General features: G+C 38.4%; 4 protein-coding genes across 4 annotated transcripts; 3 read left to right on the forward strand and 1 right to left on the reverse strand.

Moving 5' to 3' along the window:
* Positions 1-2,201: 2,201 nt before the first annotated feature.
* Positions 2,202-3,208, forward strand: LOC135638439 (transcription factor bHLH137-like). The gene is made up of 5 exons (XM_065151552.1): positions 2,202-2,312; positions 2,402-2,485; positions 2,734-2,799; positions 2,917-2,985; positions 3,062-3,208. The coding sequence occupies exons 1-5, from the start codon at positions 2,202-2,204 to the stop codon at positions 3,206-3,208; spliced, it is 477 nt and encodes a 158-aa protein (XP_065007624.1).
* Positions 3,209-4,820: 1,612 nt separating this feature from the next.
* Positions 4,821-6,193, forward strand: LOC135638012 (uncharacterized). The gene has a single exon (XM_065150936.1). It carries the CDS (start codon positions 4,930-4,932, stop codon positions 5,827-5,829), a length of 900 nt encoding a protein of 299 aa, XP_065007008.1. The 5' UTR covers positions 4,821-4,929; the 3' UTR covers positions 5,830-6,193.
* Positions 6,194-11,800: 5,607 nt separating this feature from the next.
* On the forward strand, positions 11,801-12,668 carry LOC103986025 (protein TIFY 9-like). Its single transcript, XM_065151013.1, has 3 exons — positions 11,801-11,926; positions 12,029-12,270; positions 12,333-12,668. The coding sequence occupies exons 1-3, from the start codon at positions 11,821-11,823 to the stop codon at positions 12,459-12,461; spliced, it is 477 nt and encodes a 158-aa protein (XP_065007085.1). The 5' UTR covers positions 11,801-11,820; the 3' UTR covers positions 12,462-12,668.
* Positions 12,669-12,844: 176 nt separating this feature from the next.
* On the reverse strand, positions 12,845-13,798 carry LOC103986048 (CASP-like protein 1F1). Its single transcript, XM_009403920.3, has 3 exons — positions 13,356-13,798; positions 13,159-13,261; positions 12,845-13,072 (listed from the first exon to the last, which is right to left on the reverse strand). Exons 1-3 carry the CDS (start codon positions 13,796-13,798, stop codon positions 12,845-12,847), a joined length of 774 nt encoding a protein of 257 aa, XP_009402195.3.
* Positions 13,799-14,647: the final 849 nt, after the last annotated feature.

A 14,647-nucleotide genomic window follows, 5' to 3' on the forward strand; every position in this document is an offset into this window, starting at 1 on the left:
AAAAAAATTGTACCATATCTTTATTATCATATTATTTTATGAAAAAGATTGTTCACACTATTTCTTTGGTAGTATGTTATTGTGAGAAAGAAATAATCATATAATTTATTCGACATCAAGTTTTTGCATAAAAGAAGAAAATTACTATCATTTATTCATTATTTTATTATTACACAAACTATAATCTCTCGGTGTATATTAACCCTTCAATGAAATTTCAAATAAAAAAACGAGTCAAATACATCATCATTAAATTAATATTTTAAATATAAAAATTATTATATAATATTTTTGAACTCTTATATTACCGTCCGAAATATAATAAATCATAATTTTTTAAGGAATTCAACTGAAAGAAAAAAAAATGCAATCAATCAAAATAATAATACTTCATGTGTTTAGTAACATAAAGAATATAATTTTAAAGATAGCATCAGCAAAAAATATTTGCCACATCTTCCTCAAAATGCAAACAAAAGGTCACCTATTAGGAAGAGAAAATTGATCTGCTACAACAGTGGTAGAAGTAAAACTTAGAATGCCAGTGCAAGGACAGGTGCATTTAAAAGTGATACCATGACATCTTCCTTGTTCTTAGGATCATGTAGAATTTTTTTTCCTTACATGAGACATGGATATGAGATATATATAAACATAACCAGAAACTTTGGTAACATTTGAAACATGCAAAACAAAGGTAAACATGGAGTAAATTTTGGAATATAAAATTAAATTAACAGTATAAAAAATGTAAATTATACAGCTTCATGTTTGTCAACTTGAATTCAATAGGATGTCAAACATAAACATGTCAAGCAAGTTGAAGCATCCATACATCATCATTGCCATGTATGAGGCATAATCTGTTTACCTTATATAATGGTGTAATGGCATAATTCATGTCTGAATCATCCATATATCTGTTTAGCATAGTTCAACATTTGTAGAGATGCAATTTCATAGAATCAACACCTAAAGTAGGCATAATCTCAAAAGCTGCACCCCTGAAGTCCTAAGGTTAGCCAAACATGCAAGTATAGTCACTTCAATACTTGATATTTGATGGACTTAAAAACTCAAGTTCTCAAGTAGATAAATAAAGAGATATATAGATAAATATATGTGGGAAAAAAAGAGATGACAATCCTTTACTCAAGTAGAGAAATTACACTCTTTTGATGTAGTTTTCCTGAGCTGATACATAGAAAGTTTGAGTAGATAAGCAGCATATTTATCTCTCTTGCATGTAGTTTCCAGATTGAAGGAAAAGGCAAGCAGTACTCAGGAATAAAAGCTCTGCTATGTTTGGTTGAAGTGAGTAACAGGGCATTGAGTATTGGTAGTTGGCAGTGGAGCTGAGAGACCATACTCCCAACATATTGTCAAAGGCAATTAAAAGTGAAGAGTAAAGAAGACAAATGAAGAGACTGGTGCTCCTCAGAAACCAACTTCTGCATCACAAGCTTGAATGTGTGTTTCCTCAACAATCACCTTCAGCTTGAAGTGCTCAGCTTTTGTTTTCATATAAGTCTGCCTGCTCATTGTTAAACTATTGATGTCAAGGATGGAAGAGCCTCATGTTCAACAGAGATATCCAATTGTTAGCATTAAGACCACCCAGTTTCGAGAGTGAATTATGTTGGAAAGACGAAGAATTCCTCTACATAAACTGAGATGATGTGGTGGGAACAGTCTGGTTCTATTCAATTATGTAATAAATGATGGAAACAATATGTTGGTTGAGAGGTGACATATTTGAATCACTGTGGATATAGTGAGCTCATGAATTACAATTGATTGGCTTTTCTAAACTGTCAGAAAGGTTAATCTGAGACGTTCACAGTGAGTTACTAGACAGAAGTTAAAGGAGAATGGTTAAGAAGGCCTACTTGCCACACTATACAGTCTTTAGTAGCTCAATCTATTGAGTTCTGAACACTGCTAAAACCATGTATTAGCAGACAATGAGAGGAGCTGAGGCCTGCTTTCATCTACTTGCTTTCCTTTTCCTTTCAGATTTCATGATCAATTCGTCTGCTCTGGATCAGATACCACTGTTCCACAGCCAGATGGCCTGAGGAAGACGAGCAACGCTTGCTCTTTCTATATATACTTCGGCTCAGGCTTCAGCAACTGATGCGAAGGCCTTTGAGAGCTGAAGCACCCTTGACAGTGCTGGAAAGCATCTGTCAGGGACTTCAATGGTGGTTGATCACCATAGTGCTGAAGAGTTTCCAACAATGCAGGGTTCTCTGCAGAAGAAGAGAAAGAGCAGAGATGTCATTTGCCAGAGTTCTGAGCAGTCCAATGAAGTAAAGGGAAATTGCAGAAAGTTCTCTTAAATGGTCTGTTCTGAATTACTCAAAGCTCTTTGTTTGACATGTCACTTTTTTGTCATTAGGACACAGAGGAAAGAAAGGGCTGCAGACAGAAGAAATCCACAGAAGAAACGAGCACACCTGACAGAAAGAGACAACGGACACAGGTGAGCGGAGAGCCCCCAACAGGATACATTTATGTGAGAGCCAAGAGAGGTCAGGCAACAGACAACCACAGCCTTACGGAAAGGGTAATCCTCAACATAACTCTCCTGTCTTGTGCATCGAACTCACTAAGCATCCATAATTCACATGTTGTTGGAGCTCAAAAAGCTAAACATAGCAACTTCGAATTCTGTGCTGTGCGTGTGCGTGTGTGTGTATGTGTGTGTCACAACACTTGAATGGGCATCAGGTGAGAAGGGAGAAAATAAACCAGCGGATGAAGCTTCTGCAAGGTATTGTCCCTGGCTGTGACAAGGTACAATGCTCATGTTCCTCGGTGTTCTCTCTGCTTTTCCTCCTTTCTCAAGAATAATGGAGGTGATAACATCGCGAGTATTTTTGCGATGGATTGCTTCGTTTTCGTGATCAATAGATTGCAGGAAAGATCCTTCAGCTGGATGAGATAATAAACTATGTGCTGTCCTTGCAGCGCCAAGTTGAGGTATATAGTCAAAACAGTTGCCTGCAGTTTATCATGCTGAAACTCTAATGGAAGTTTGGAGATCACCATTGTGCAGGTGCTCTCCATGAAGCTGGCTTCCATGGATCTCAAGTTCCGCGACTTGTTTACGGAATCCATTGGCTACGTAAACCAACAGCAGGTGATGAGCAGAAAGAATTATAATTTCCTGTTAGATTGTTGTCCAAATGGAGAGCACAAATGATGGTGATGGATTTGGGATCATTCATATCAGGAAACTGGAAGCATTCCGCGACTCTCTGTGCCAGTGCAATCTGTGCTCCAGAGCAGTGCAATTCAACAAGTCGCTTTCGATGAGGCCACTGGAAACAGCATCTCACATCTTTTGCTGCATGGAGGAGGAGCCACAGCTTTGCCTCAGGTTGTTTTACTGCATGGTCAAACCTTCCACCTACTACTCAAAATGACACAGGAATTCCTTCTGACACTACCAGTTTCCTGTGGTTTCAGGACAATGGAGCATGTCTCCCCATGCAGGTGGCTGATCAAAGACATGAGCTCTTCAACGAAGTAGTCCTCAACAACATCTCTTTCTTTCCAGTGAACTAAATTATGGAGAAAGATGACCTCATGAACAAGAGGTCATGGGCAGATTGTCTTCCTTTAAACCCACCTTAAATTAGGTTATGGCCAATGGCTTATCACAGAATCTGCTCTGGAAAATCTTACAATTCATAACACATGTATCCGTATCAAAGAATACCGCATATAAAAATAATTAAGATTCTCCATCATGTTTGCATATTTGATTTATCACTGCAAGATTGCCTCATTATTGACACTATTGCTTCTCATTTGAGTTCATCACACTTAGAAATATTGTTATGCTGCTGATGTAGGACCCAAGAGTAGTCATATCCCACCAACATAAAAGCAACAAATCACAGTTTTTGGATGTAGATGTAGATGTTGATTCATTGCTTCTTGCTAATTTTCATACATCTTTTTCCATTTGCTTGTTTTTTTGGAAGACATCACCTTATCCATAACAAGCTTGACTATTGATAGAAAGATTGGGACTTGAGCATGAGTCCTTTTCTTCAATTGATTTGATATAAATGTTCTTTTAAAATCATCATCAAGTATTTGTTTTGATTATTTCCTTTGTTTTTTAAAACTTTGAGCTCTTTGTCCATATATTTTAGAGGGCTAATTATATATTACACTTATAATTAGTTATATTTAGTATCGAGATTTTTATACTTTTAAAAGTTATATTGAGATTTATATACTTATATTATAGGGAGTTAAAAAATAATTTTACAAGATTAAATATTAAGAAAGAGAAATTTTATTACATTAACGAATCGAAATGCTAAAGATAACTAATTATAAAAAATATATATAATTAGTTTGATTTTAGAGCTAGTAATGATAGATTATTTTCGGATCAATTCTTCAAATTATTTAAATTGCTTGGACAATTAATTTGAACTATTAATGTCCAAATCACTCAACATTTTATCATCATAAAAATTCATGCCAAGAAATATGAAATTGTGTGCTTATTACTTGCTATCAATTTAACTATATTAATTTTACTTGGTCGTGACTTAGTTCACAAAACCACGAACCCCGTCGCGACGCATTTGACCTGCGCCTTATCCGTCAGTCAACTCAGTCAACACGGTCCAGTCCAAATGCCATATTTGTTCCAATATGCATTGTAAAATCTGCCTTCTAGCAGCATCATCGTTTGGCCACGTATCCTGCAAGCAATTCAATGCCGGCCTTTTGGCCGTTCGATGTGACCGCCACCTTAGATCCGATATAAGTTGTGCAGGGGAAGGTACGTCAGACGAAGACAAATTCCCTCACGGTGCCCTTTTGGACACTCAAACTACATACGGCTTCTCTCTCCTTCTCTCACTCTCGCATTCTCTCGAACAGTTCGCGGTAGCTTCGATGGCAGACACCGATCCGCCGGAGCCACCATCTAACGGCGGCGCAGCTGTACCGACGGAGCCTCCCGCGGGCCCCTTCACCGGTTCCAAGCGGCAGCGCCGCCCCAGCGTGCGCCTTGGGGAGATAGGCGATCAGCCTGCTGCAATCCCCTCAGATCACCACCTCCGCCGCCATAAGCACTGGAAGGTCACTTCTACTGCCCCCGGAGACCACACAAAGCCCCGACCCTACCACCATCACGCCGCCTACAGGCACACTTCCAAGACCCGCCACCTCACTGCCCTCGCACCCGGCGAGGACGATGGCGCCGACATTTTCCCTCCTCCTCCGCCACCGCCCATGTCCGATGACGGTGCCCTCCTCCCTGTAGATGATAACGTCGACCCCTTCGGCGCCGGGGGCCGGCGGGTCAACCGTGATCCGAAGTCGTGGCGGGGCGCGAGGCGGGTGCGATCGAGCTGGGTCTCCAAGGCCGACGAGGGCATGGAAGGCCCCGACTTCAAAATGGGCGGTGGCGAAGACGCCGCTGATGATGGATTCCCAGAGGGCTCCGGTAGTCCGTCGGAGAGGAACGACAGGAGGGCGGCTAGGGTTAGGGTTTCAGAGAGCAGGGATGCGGGTGTTGCTGTCGAAGGAGATTTCCCCTCCGAGACGGATGGCGGAGATTGGAACGACCGGAATGGGCTGTGGCGATCCGGGGAGGACGGTGGGGTGCGGTCATGGCTGGAGGGATTGGGGCTCAGCAGGTATGCCCCCGTGTTCGAGATACATGAGGTAGACGACGACGTGTTGCCGCTACTGACGCTGGAGGATCTGAAAGACATGGGAATCAATGCGGTTGGATCGAGGAGGAAGATGTTCTGTGCCATACAGAGGCTGAGGAAGAACATGGGTTCATAAAGTGGACTATGAAGTTTGATGAGCAAGGTGACAATGCATTGAAGCAAGAATGGATCTTCGGTGCCTGAAATAATGCTGGTGATCTCTAACTTAAATTCTTCTTTCAGTATTTCTTGGAACCATATCACCTTGCTTGTTATAAGCTAGTGTCTTGGATCCTTGTATATCTAATGCTGTTTCTTCTTTCATAAATACTATGAGAGATGCCTTCCTAATGTAATTTGTTGACATTTTAGCTTCTTAAGTCTTTTATGAAAGCACCCTTGAAATGTTTTTTTAGTAATGCCAAAATTGGAATAAAGTAAATCATTGTATGGAAGAAGGTTTAGTATAAGAATGAAAATTTGTCAACTATTTAGATTCATCTTTTTTGGATCAAATGTCACTAATGTGGGTGCTGGCAAAGTGTTGTTGGAATTACTTGTACTTTTACCCAACGAGTTTGTTGTGTGGTATAATGTGTTTAGTGGCCAATCTACGATTTATTAATTTGGCATTGTTATTGTTTTGAAACTTTTGATAGTTATACTCCCACCTATAATATCCATTTGAAAAATATATGCTTTGTTGGATGGTGCACTGTTATTTTTATTTCATGACCAACTTTTGTCTTAGTTATAAGCCTATGCTCACTTGTTATTGAGATTCTTTATAGTTCAGTCAACTTATATCTGCTCCTCTAAAAATGAATGCTTGATATATGCACAAAAGTGGTAGATGTAAGAAGATAATATGTTACATTAGTATAGAATATGAGTAAACAGCTGAACTTTGAATGAGATACAAAAGTGTCTGCACTTAATATAAAAGTCAAGTAGAGGGATAAGCTTTACTCTAAATTTTATTTTGAGTTTCTGATAACCAGCTTCTTCTCATATCATGTAATTGGGGAAGCTTTTGTAGGAAAGTTGTTAAAGCATGCATCAATGGCTATTATGGAAATTTAGATATAATTTGATAGATGATCGAATGACCATGTTGATTTCTTCATCAAAGTCCTTATAAGAACAGGGAAAATTCAATTTACTTGTAGCTGGTTTTTATGTGGCAACTACAATTTTTGAACAGTAAATCAAGTTTGTACTGGCTTCTCAAACAAATAAATGAAAAGAACTCTTTTTGGAGATTCAAGAGTCAAGACAGTAGTTAATTCTTTTTCTCAAACCCTCATCAGTGCTCACCCGCTCCTTTCTTTTAAATTTTGATGACTAACCTAATATATCACTTTGAACTTAGTTCCAAAAAGTATGAAATCTTGTGATCTCGAAAATTCTTGGGTGTATAATTAAAATATATGTATAAAGGATCCTGGAAGTAAGTAATATAGTTTTCTTGGCTTTCTGTTTTATTAAGGAGGGGAGTTAGATAAAGGTTTTGTTCATGAACTTGAAGCAGGACAGTTAAAGCAGAGAAGGATGTCAAGAGTGTTGTTTTCATTGTCGTATGCTCCTTAGGTTAAAAAGAAATCAAAGCCTTGTAAGACCAGCTATATTTTTATGATTCAAAATGTTTGGCAGTTAGGAATTTTCCAAGATCAGGATCTCTAGATGAATGTGTGGAGTTGCTTGAAAAGATTAAGAAAAAAATATTGACATTGTTAATGAGTAGTTAAGAATAATTCCTATTGAATACAATAAGAGAAACTTGTTTAAGGTGTTTGGTCTTGAATATGACAAAATGTAACAATTTTGAACTGAAGATAGTACTTTCAAACCAAGTTCTTCAAAAAATTGGGATCAGCTTGGTTATGTGATTAGATCAGGTGGCCAATGTTTTGGCAAAAAATGATGATCTAAAAACAATATATAAACATAAAAATTCAAAAAATGGGAAAATTGGAATCATATATGGTAATGGAAAGTTTAAAAAATTTAATTGATTAATAAAAAAATGGTATGAGAAAGATTTTTATTAAAATAATTAATAAGCATTTGAAATTTTTTGATTCGGTTCAATGACATTCTCAAGCTGTTGTTTAAGTTGATGCAGTCCGATCTTTGACCTCTAGTCGTAAATATCTATTAACTTTGGTTGATTAGTGATGGAATAGGTGTTTCCAGTTGAACTGGAATCAATGAGCTTTTGAAAAACAATTGTTGAACAACTTATGTCTATATAGATTCTGTGAACCAGAAAATAGAATTTTTGCTACACTGTACACATTGGCTATAGCTGTGGCAGGAAAAGAGAAAATGAAGTGGAAGATGGCATCGTTGGTATATTTGACCACCTAATTTGCATTAACTAACACATGGTACACATGTTCAAGAAAACTTATCCGTATGCATGAAAAGAAATACATTCATGTATATGCATTACATAAATCTATACATCCTTTTGATTAAGATATTAATGATATGTGACATATTTATTTATTTATTTATTTATTTTGTTATATCTAATTACTTTTACTTTGACAAAATGTAATACTATGTGTACAAGTGTTTTTTATGACAATTTTAACATTGAAATATTAATTTTCTAAATTTACTATGGAATTTTCACACTATATACATATTGAGGCTACAGCTTGGGCCTTGGGGTCAGTTTATTGTCTGGGATCACCTATGGTATTGGGTAATTTGGAGCATACAAGGAATACACAGCAAAAGATGGTAAAATAGGTAGGATGAACAGGAAGAAGAAGGCTTATGAGTTGCACAATTGTTTTCTCTCTCAAATGGAGCCCATTTGTGATGCTTGTATAGGATATTGTTCTGCTCTTATTTGGACTCCTCAGAATTTTTCGGATAGGAATCAACTGCCAATGGGATATCTTTTTTTCTTTTTACTAGTTCACCTATCTTGTATTGGAAAAGTTTGAGTCGGTCATGATTTTGTTTATGCAAACGAAGTTACAAACCTTGGAAAGTGAGGGGCTATTTGGTCTTGACTTTTTCATCCACTATTGCAGTTGAGGAAATTGTCACATTTTTTATTGTAATTATCAATTTGTTGCATGGATGCAGCAACAACAATGTACTGTAGTGATTTCTGTTCAGAGGATTCATCTTTTGTGATGAAAATGTCAACCATACCATGCGTAATATGACAAAACGGGCATTGGTTGTTTTAGACATTAGTTTAAAATAGTCCATAGGCTATTTGAACTATTAGATACTGAAAACATATAACAGCCTAACATGAAGGTAGATGCAAAAGATAGAATAAGAAAGAATAATACATGGCTTGTTGTTCAAAGATAGAATATTTCTCAAACGGATGTAAAGTGCCTTTAACGAGTTGCACAAGCCCTGTGCCACGGAACACTCTTCTACTCATACTATGGCTTCTTGGAACCTAAAAAGTAGGATGCCAGCTGTAGAAGCCTGCCATAAAAATGAAATAAACTGACAGCCTGTGCAAATGTTGAAAGCTATCTGGTAGCAATCATAGAAACCCTTCAGACTTAAGAATTTAAACTGTTGCAATTATTAGGCTGACCACTGTAGAAGTATATAGATACTGGAGAAGCTCATGGTACATTTTGTCAATAGTGTCGTCTGTATCTGCTCATATTTAAAATCATTTAAATTTTTGTGACCAATTATCCTGAAAGTTTCACTTTACACACATCCCTCTAATATCCAAGTAGGCCTAATCAATTACTGTCCATCTTTTTACTGCTCTATATATAGAAACTATAGGGTTTCTTTCCATATTCATGAGGGCATACACTTTCGTCTTCACGCCTACCTTGTATTTACTTTGTATTTGTGAATCCTTCCTGCAAGTTGCCTAATTTTGCTCCTGCTTGAGATGGATGTTGCTATCTGGTCTTTTCCAGTTTTTGCTGAACTGTGTCTTTGTTGTCATATGAATATGACTGAATGTTTAATTACGAGCTATAAAGCTCGGAACTGCTATGTTCATCGGAAGATTGTAAAATGACTATGTTGTCTTCCTGTTCGTTGATTACCTGCATATCTCATATGTGTGGTATCATATTCGGACCTATATGTTGTTTGCCAGTGGAGACCCTCTTTAGTCGATAGTTTCTTTTTTTATGTCTTCCACATTGTGTAGTTATCGGTGATTGTTTTAGCTGTTAGAAATTATCTTGCATATCAGAAAGTGCATGTGTACAAATTTCCAGTTATACATTCCCTGACTGCATTATTGTTATTGCAAGACTTACTGTTCTAGTTTAGAGAACTGATGTATCTTTCAATACACCAAGCTGATTTGTCCTCTGATTAAAGTACTTTGTTTTTCTGACCAAATATGGCTTTCTGAATCCTCTAATTGCTTCTTTTAACATCTAACCTGCTTTAAATCGGATCAGAATATTCATTAATTGAGTTGAAATCGGTATGAGGAATATAGTAACCAAATTAAGTTGGGAATGAGTTTGGATAGCTAAATTGTTAGCCAGGTTGGGGAATAGGTAGAACAAATTCATGGTTATCTTACTTGCTGTCTTTTCTGAATATTCTTTTTAAGAGTTCACAAGGATTAATTGTGTGCTAATATAGGGCATACCAAGGTGAACTAGAATGTTCCTAAAGAAGGTCATTTATGTTAATTAGCAGCCTATAATTGCCTGAGGACTGGTGGCATCAAACAGAGTAATGTTCAGAAACTACTTAGAAAAATGATTTAGAGAGTGGAAAGGGAATTGGTGCACATTACACAATGTAAAGTAGGATAGTCTTTCTAAAAGCTTTCTTTTTCTGCATAGGATGGATGTATTGAGACCCTATTAAGTATTAAAGCACTCAATAAGATTTCACATCATTAAATTTTTCCAACAAATAATAAGTGACACATTAACGATAATAAAATGCTCATTTTGATATTTCAGTATTAATATATAATAGTGGGATTATGTGACATTAAATGCATTTGTGAATAGCTCTTCATTATTTTCACGTTTCTGGCATGCTTACCGGTGATTCACACTTCAGTTCTCGAATGAGCCACATCAAATCTCTGATTCATCATTACTATATTGTAGAACTGATGGAAAGTTTTAGCATCTTTCAAGCCATTCATTTTTATCCATGTGTATAGAGAAGCTAGTTTCGATGGTAGCTGAATGGCTTACTATGACAGGAATAATGACCAAAATTTAAATTGGGTACCTTCTGCTATTTCTATCTTTCTCTGATTTATGCTTCGAATTTGTCCACAACATTTTGTAGTCATCTTTAATCTATGATAAAAAAAATTCTAATAAAATTGCTTATATATAGTCTTTTAGAGTAATTATTTTTCGCATCTATCCCTCTTGATTTAGGGTTGTTATATATATATATATATATATATATATATATATATATATGACAACCCTAAATCTTTAGATTTAGGTTTCACAATGTGAAGATTTAGGTTTCAAAACCCAAATCTTTGGATAAGTTGTCGACTTCCAACTAATTACAAATTATTTTTCGGTGATAAGTTCTTTCATCAATAAAATTGATGATGAAACAAGATTAAATATTTTATTTTTATAAATATAAATATATATATATATATATATTTTTTTTTTTAAAATAAAAAAAATCTATAATTAATCTACCGACCTCTGAGCTAATACAGGTCAAATACACACAAAATCCACCATACACATGAAAATAATCTAAACCAAATTATTTTGGCCAAAAAGCTACCTAAATGATTCTAGAGGTATGCATGATTTTATTAGAAATCATGCCACTTCCTGATTTTAGCTGACTAATTCATGATCCAGTACACTTATTTTCGGCCTCGGTGATGATATCATTGACTTTGGGTGATGTTTCACGTTACTTTTGCGCCCAAAATAGCACGAGGAACGCATGCATGCAGAAATCGTGGAGTTCTCCCCGTCATCGCCGAGCGAGCGTGTTCACTGTTCCGTTCTCTTTCCGCGCTCTCGCCTGCTCGCCACGCCTGCCCCGTTTTCCTCGTGCCATCCGTCTCCTGCCTATTCCTGCTTCCTCCTCTAAATATCTCTGTCTTGTTCCTCGGGTTCTCGGGACAAACTGGAAGAGGAAGAGGCGGCGGAAGATGTCCGGTACCATGGTAAGAGCCTCCGTGGAGCACGATTTCTTCGGCATCGGCGGCGGTGGCTCCTCCAAGAAACCCACCATGGGGAGAATGAAGTCGTTCCGCGGTAGTCGTCACCTTCCTTCTGATCATCGATCTTTCTCTCCCTCTCCTTCACGTAACTTCTCGATCGACGTCGCTCAAATGAGTATCTTGTGATCCGTCTCAGAAATCCATGGCGAGATCTCGAGGATGAGTCCGGATGTAATAAAGAGCGTGATCGCCGCCTCCAGCACAGCAGTGGAGAAGACGAAGACAGCATTCGCTGCCGCCACGACGCGGCTGCCGGTGCCGAACCCTGATTCTTCTTTCAGGCATCCGAAGATGGACACCGCTGCTCCTGCAGTGGTGGCTCCACTCACCATCTTCTACAACGGGGCCGTCACAGTGTTCGATCTCCCGCAGGAAAAGGTCGGTCATCTACGGTTCCTTCCTTCCATCTTCATCCGAAACATAAACAGGCTGGTGAACAGGCCGAAAACATTTTGAAGCTGGTGGAGGCAGAGATCATCGAGGGAGTTGACGCATCACCCACAGAGCCGGTGGCAAGCAAAGAGCAAGATGGAGGAGGTAAGCTGGCCGATCAACCCACACAGTACTAATCCATGCATACTCATGCAAACAAAGGCGAGAATGAGATGCCAGGAAACTAAGTGTTCCATTCATCTGTTCTTGGGCAGACCTGCCAATGGCGAGGAAGATGTCGTTGTTGCGGTTCCTCGAGAGGCGACAGGGAAAGCAAATATATAATAGTTAGAATTTACGATTTTATTATGTAAGAATATTAATATTTATTTTCTCTCCAAAGAAAAAACATATAATCAAATATTTCATTACCAAATGTCATTAACAGATCAATTATCTCATCACGTCGGATCATCATAACATTTGTGAGTTACAACTACAACACAATTGCCTATCAAACCCAACAAGCTACAGAAAGTGAGGCATCTAAAGAAGAAGATAGAGAAGCACAGAGCTTGGATCAATCACTGTTGCTTAATCTGCTTCTACAGACCGAGGACATGGCACATACGAAGAGGAACAGAAGAAACCCTACGTAGGAACAGGCAATGGAGATCTCAGTTCTTCCACAGAACTTCTCGTAGTATGGGCACACCTTCGTCCACCCAATCTCATCGTTCCCGTACTTCCCCACGTAGCCGATCGCCGCGGCCGCCGATGCTGCGGCCATCACCAGTCCCAGGTTCATCTGCAGTCCCAGGTTCAGATGACAAGCAAATCTCGAAGAGACCTTATGACGTTAAATGTTATTGGGAACATGGAGTTCAGCATCACCAGATCAAATAGGTTCAGCATCCATCCCTCCACCATATGGGCAGCGAAAGGGAGGGACAGCACCGAGTACCCACATGCAATCGCATTGCCGATCACAAAGAACCTGTGAAAGGAAAGGAGATACGAGAGCTCATAAAATAGAAAGAGACGGGCACCGATGCCAAAATGGAACGCATCCGAAACGACGTCTCACGGACTTGAAGGCCGGCGAGGAATTGTAGGTGGCCTTTATCTCGAACCCGGCGACGTTGCTGATCTGCTTGTTGAACCCCATCAGCGCCGCTGCGACGAGGGTGGCAAGAGCGGCCGACGCCTTGCAGACGACATGGATCTTGAGGTACTTGCCACGGGCTCTCTTTGTTGCCTTCTCCTTCTGCTCCCTCTTCAGCGAAGCACTCTCCATGGAAGAACCACCAACGGTGCATGGATCAGGACGAATGCCACGAAGAGACACGAGGGTTGGAGACAGATTTATAGGGAGGGATTGGTGCAGTGGTAACAAACTCGGATCAGTGACTCGGAAATCTCGCCGGCGATTCACGCACAGTTGGCGGCTGGAGAGTAGAGAAGGAAGGCCGGGTTGCCAAATCAATCGAAGCCCACGTAAGTACGTTTCCTCATCGGATTGGAAGACCAACATCCCACGCATCTCATCATCCTCCTCGCCTCACTACAACTGTTGCCATCGATTGCTTCGTCCTATCTCACCGATGTCAAGCTCTATCCATATTGCCATCGGCTTTGGTAAGAGCTCTCCTTTTTCCATGAAAGGAAGGATTACAACCAGACAACAATAATGGCATATTTCTCCTTTATTATCATTACAATTTAAGCTGATGTAGAAGATTTATTGGCCTGATTTGTGATCCACAAGGCAGGCATGCATTGGAGGGATCATATTTCTTTGGTTGGGTTGGGGAAGCTTAATGTATTACAATTTGTGTCATAAACTCTGATTTTTTATGGCAATTTGGGTCCAATATTACAACTTCAGAGTATAAATTCAATATATATGTTATATAGTAAATTATTTTTTTTCACTTAAAATTCTTATCTCCTTGATCTTAATTTGCTAGATAAAACCCGGGCGAATCGGACCCTGGGTAGACCTAATCCTTGGGTTAACTTAACTTCCAAGTAAATCTTAGTCAAACTAGTATAGTAAGTCGATATTTTAAATATTTTTCAAAACTTAATCAATTAAGATCAAAATATATTTGTAATTCAAACAATTTATTATAAAATTCATGTCTAACTCAAGATGAACATCAAAATGCTTGTGATACTTATCTTACCAACGAATTTATATGATTCAAATATAGGGTTTTTTTAATCGGTGTTCACTGTTCTCTTTAATTATACTATTTCTTTTTATTGTCTGTATATATAACGATTGGTAGTGTGTCACAAACATGAATATTGATTCGACACTAAAATTTAATAACCATGAGCTTAAGACTAATCGTTACCATGTAATTATAGTTCTGAC

This window comes from Musa acuminata, chromosome BXJ3-5 (genome assembly GCF_036884655.1).
Source record: "Musa acuminata AAA Group cultivar baxijiao chromosome BXJ3-5, Cavendish_Baxijiao_AAA, whole genome shotgun sequence".
NCBI classification, from domain to species: domain Eukaryota; kingdom Viridiplantae; phylum Streptophyta; class Magnoliopsida; order Zingiberales; family Musaceae; genus Musa; species Musa acuminata.

Excerpts from the sequence above, each read along its gene's own strand:
- LOC135638439 (XM_065151552.1), top strand. The coding sequence starts at position 2,202 with ATGGTGGTTGATCACCATAGTGCTGAAGAGTTTCCAACAATGCAGGGT. Across the intron at positions 2,313-2,401 it reads GTTCTGAGCAGTCCAATGAA|GACACAGAGGAAAGAAAGGG; the intron begins GTAAAGGGAAAT and ends TTTTGTCATTAG. Across the intron at positions 2,800-2,916 it reads TTGTCCCTGGCTGTGACAAG|ATTGCAGGAAAGATCCTTCA; the intron begins GTACAATGCTCA and ends CGTGATCAATAG.
- LOC103986025 (XM_065151013.1), top strand. The coding sequence starts at position 11,821 with ATGTCCGGTACCATGGTAAGAGCCTCCGTGGAGCACGATTTCTTCGGC. Across the intron at positions 11,927-12,028 it reads GAGAATGAAGTCGTTCCGCG|AAATCCATGGCGAGATCTCG; the intron begins GTAGTCGTCACC and ends GATCCGTCTCAG. Across the intron at positions 12,271-12,332 it reads TCGATCTCCCGCAGGAAAAG|GCCGAAAACATTTTGAAGCT; the intron begins GTCGGTCATCTA and ends GCTGGTGAACAG.
- LOC135638012 (XM_065150936.1), top strand. The coding sequence starts at position 4,930 with ATGGCAGACACCGATCCGCCGGAGCCACCATCTAACGGCGGCGCAGCT.
- LOC103986048 (XM_009403920.3), bottom strand. The coding sequence starts at position 13,798 with ATGTTGGTCTTCCAATCCGATGAGGAAACGTACTTACGTGGGCTTCGA. Across the intron at positions 13,262-13,355 it reads AATTCCTCGCCGGCCTTCAA|GTTCTTTGTGATCGGCAATG; the intron begins GTCCGTGAGACG and ends TTCCTTTCACAG. Across the intron at positions 13,073-13,158 it reads TGCTGAACCTATTTGATCTG|ATGAACCTGGGACTGGTGAT; the intron begins GTGATGCTGAAC and ends CTGGGACTGCAG.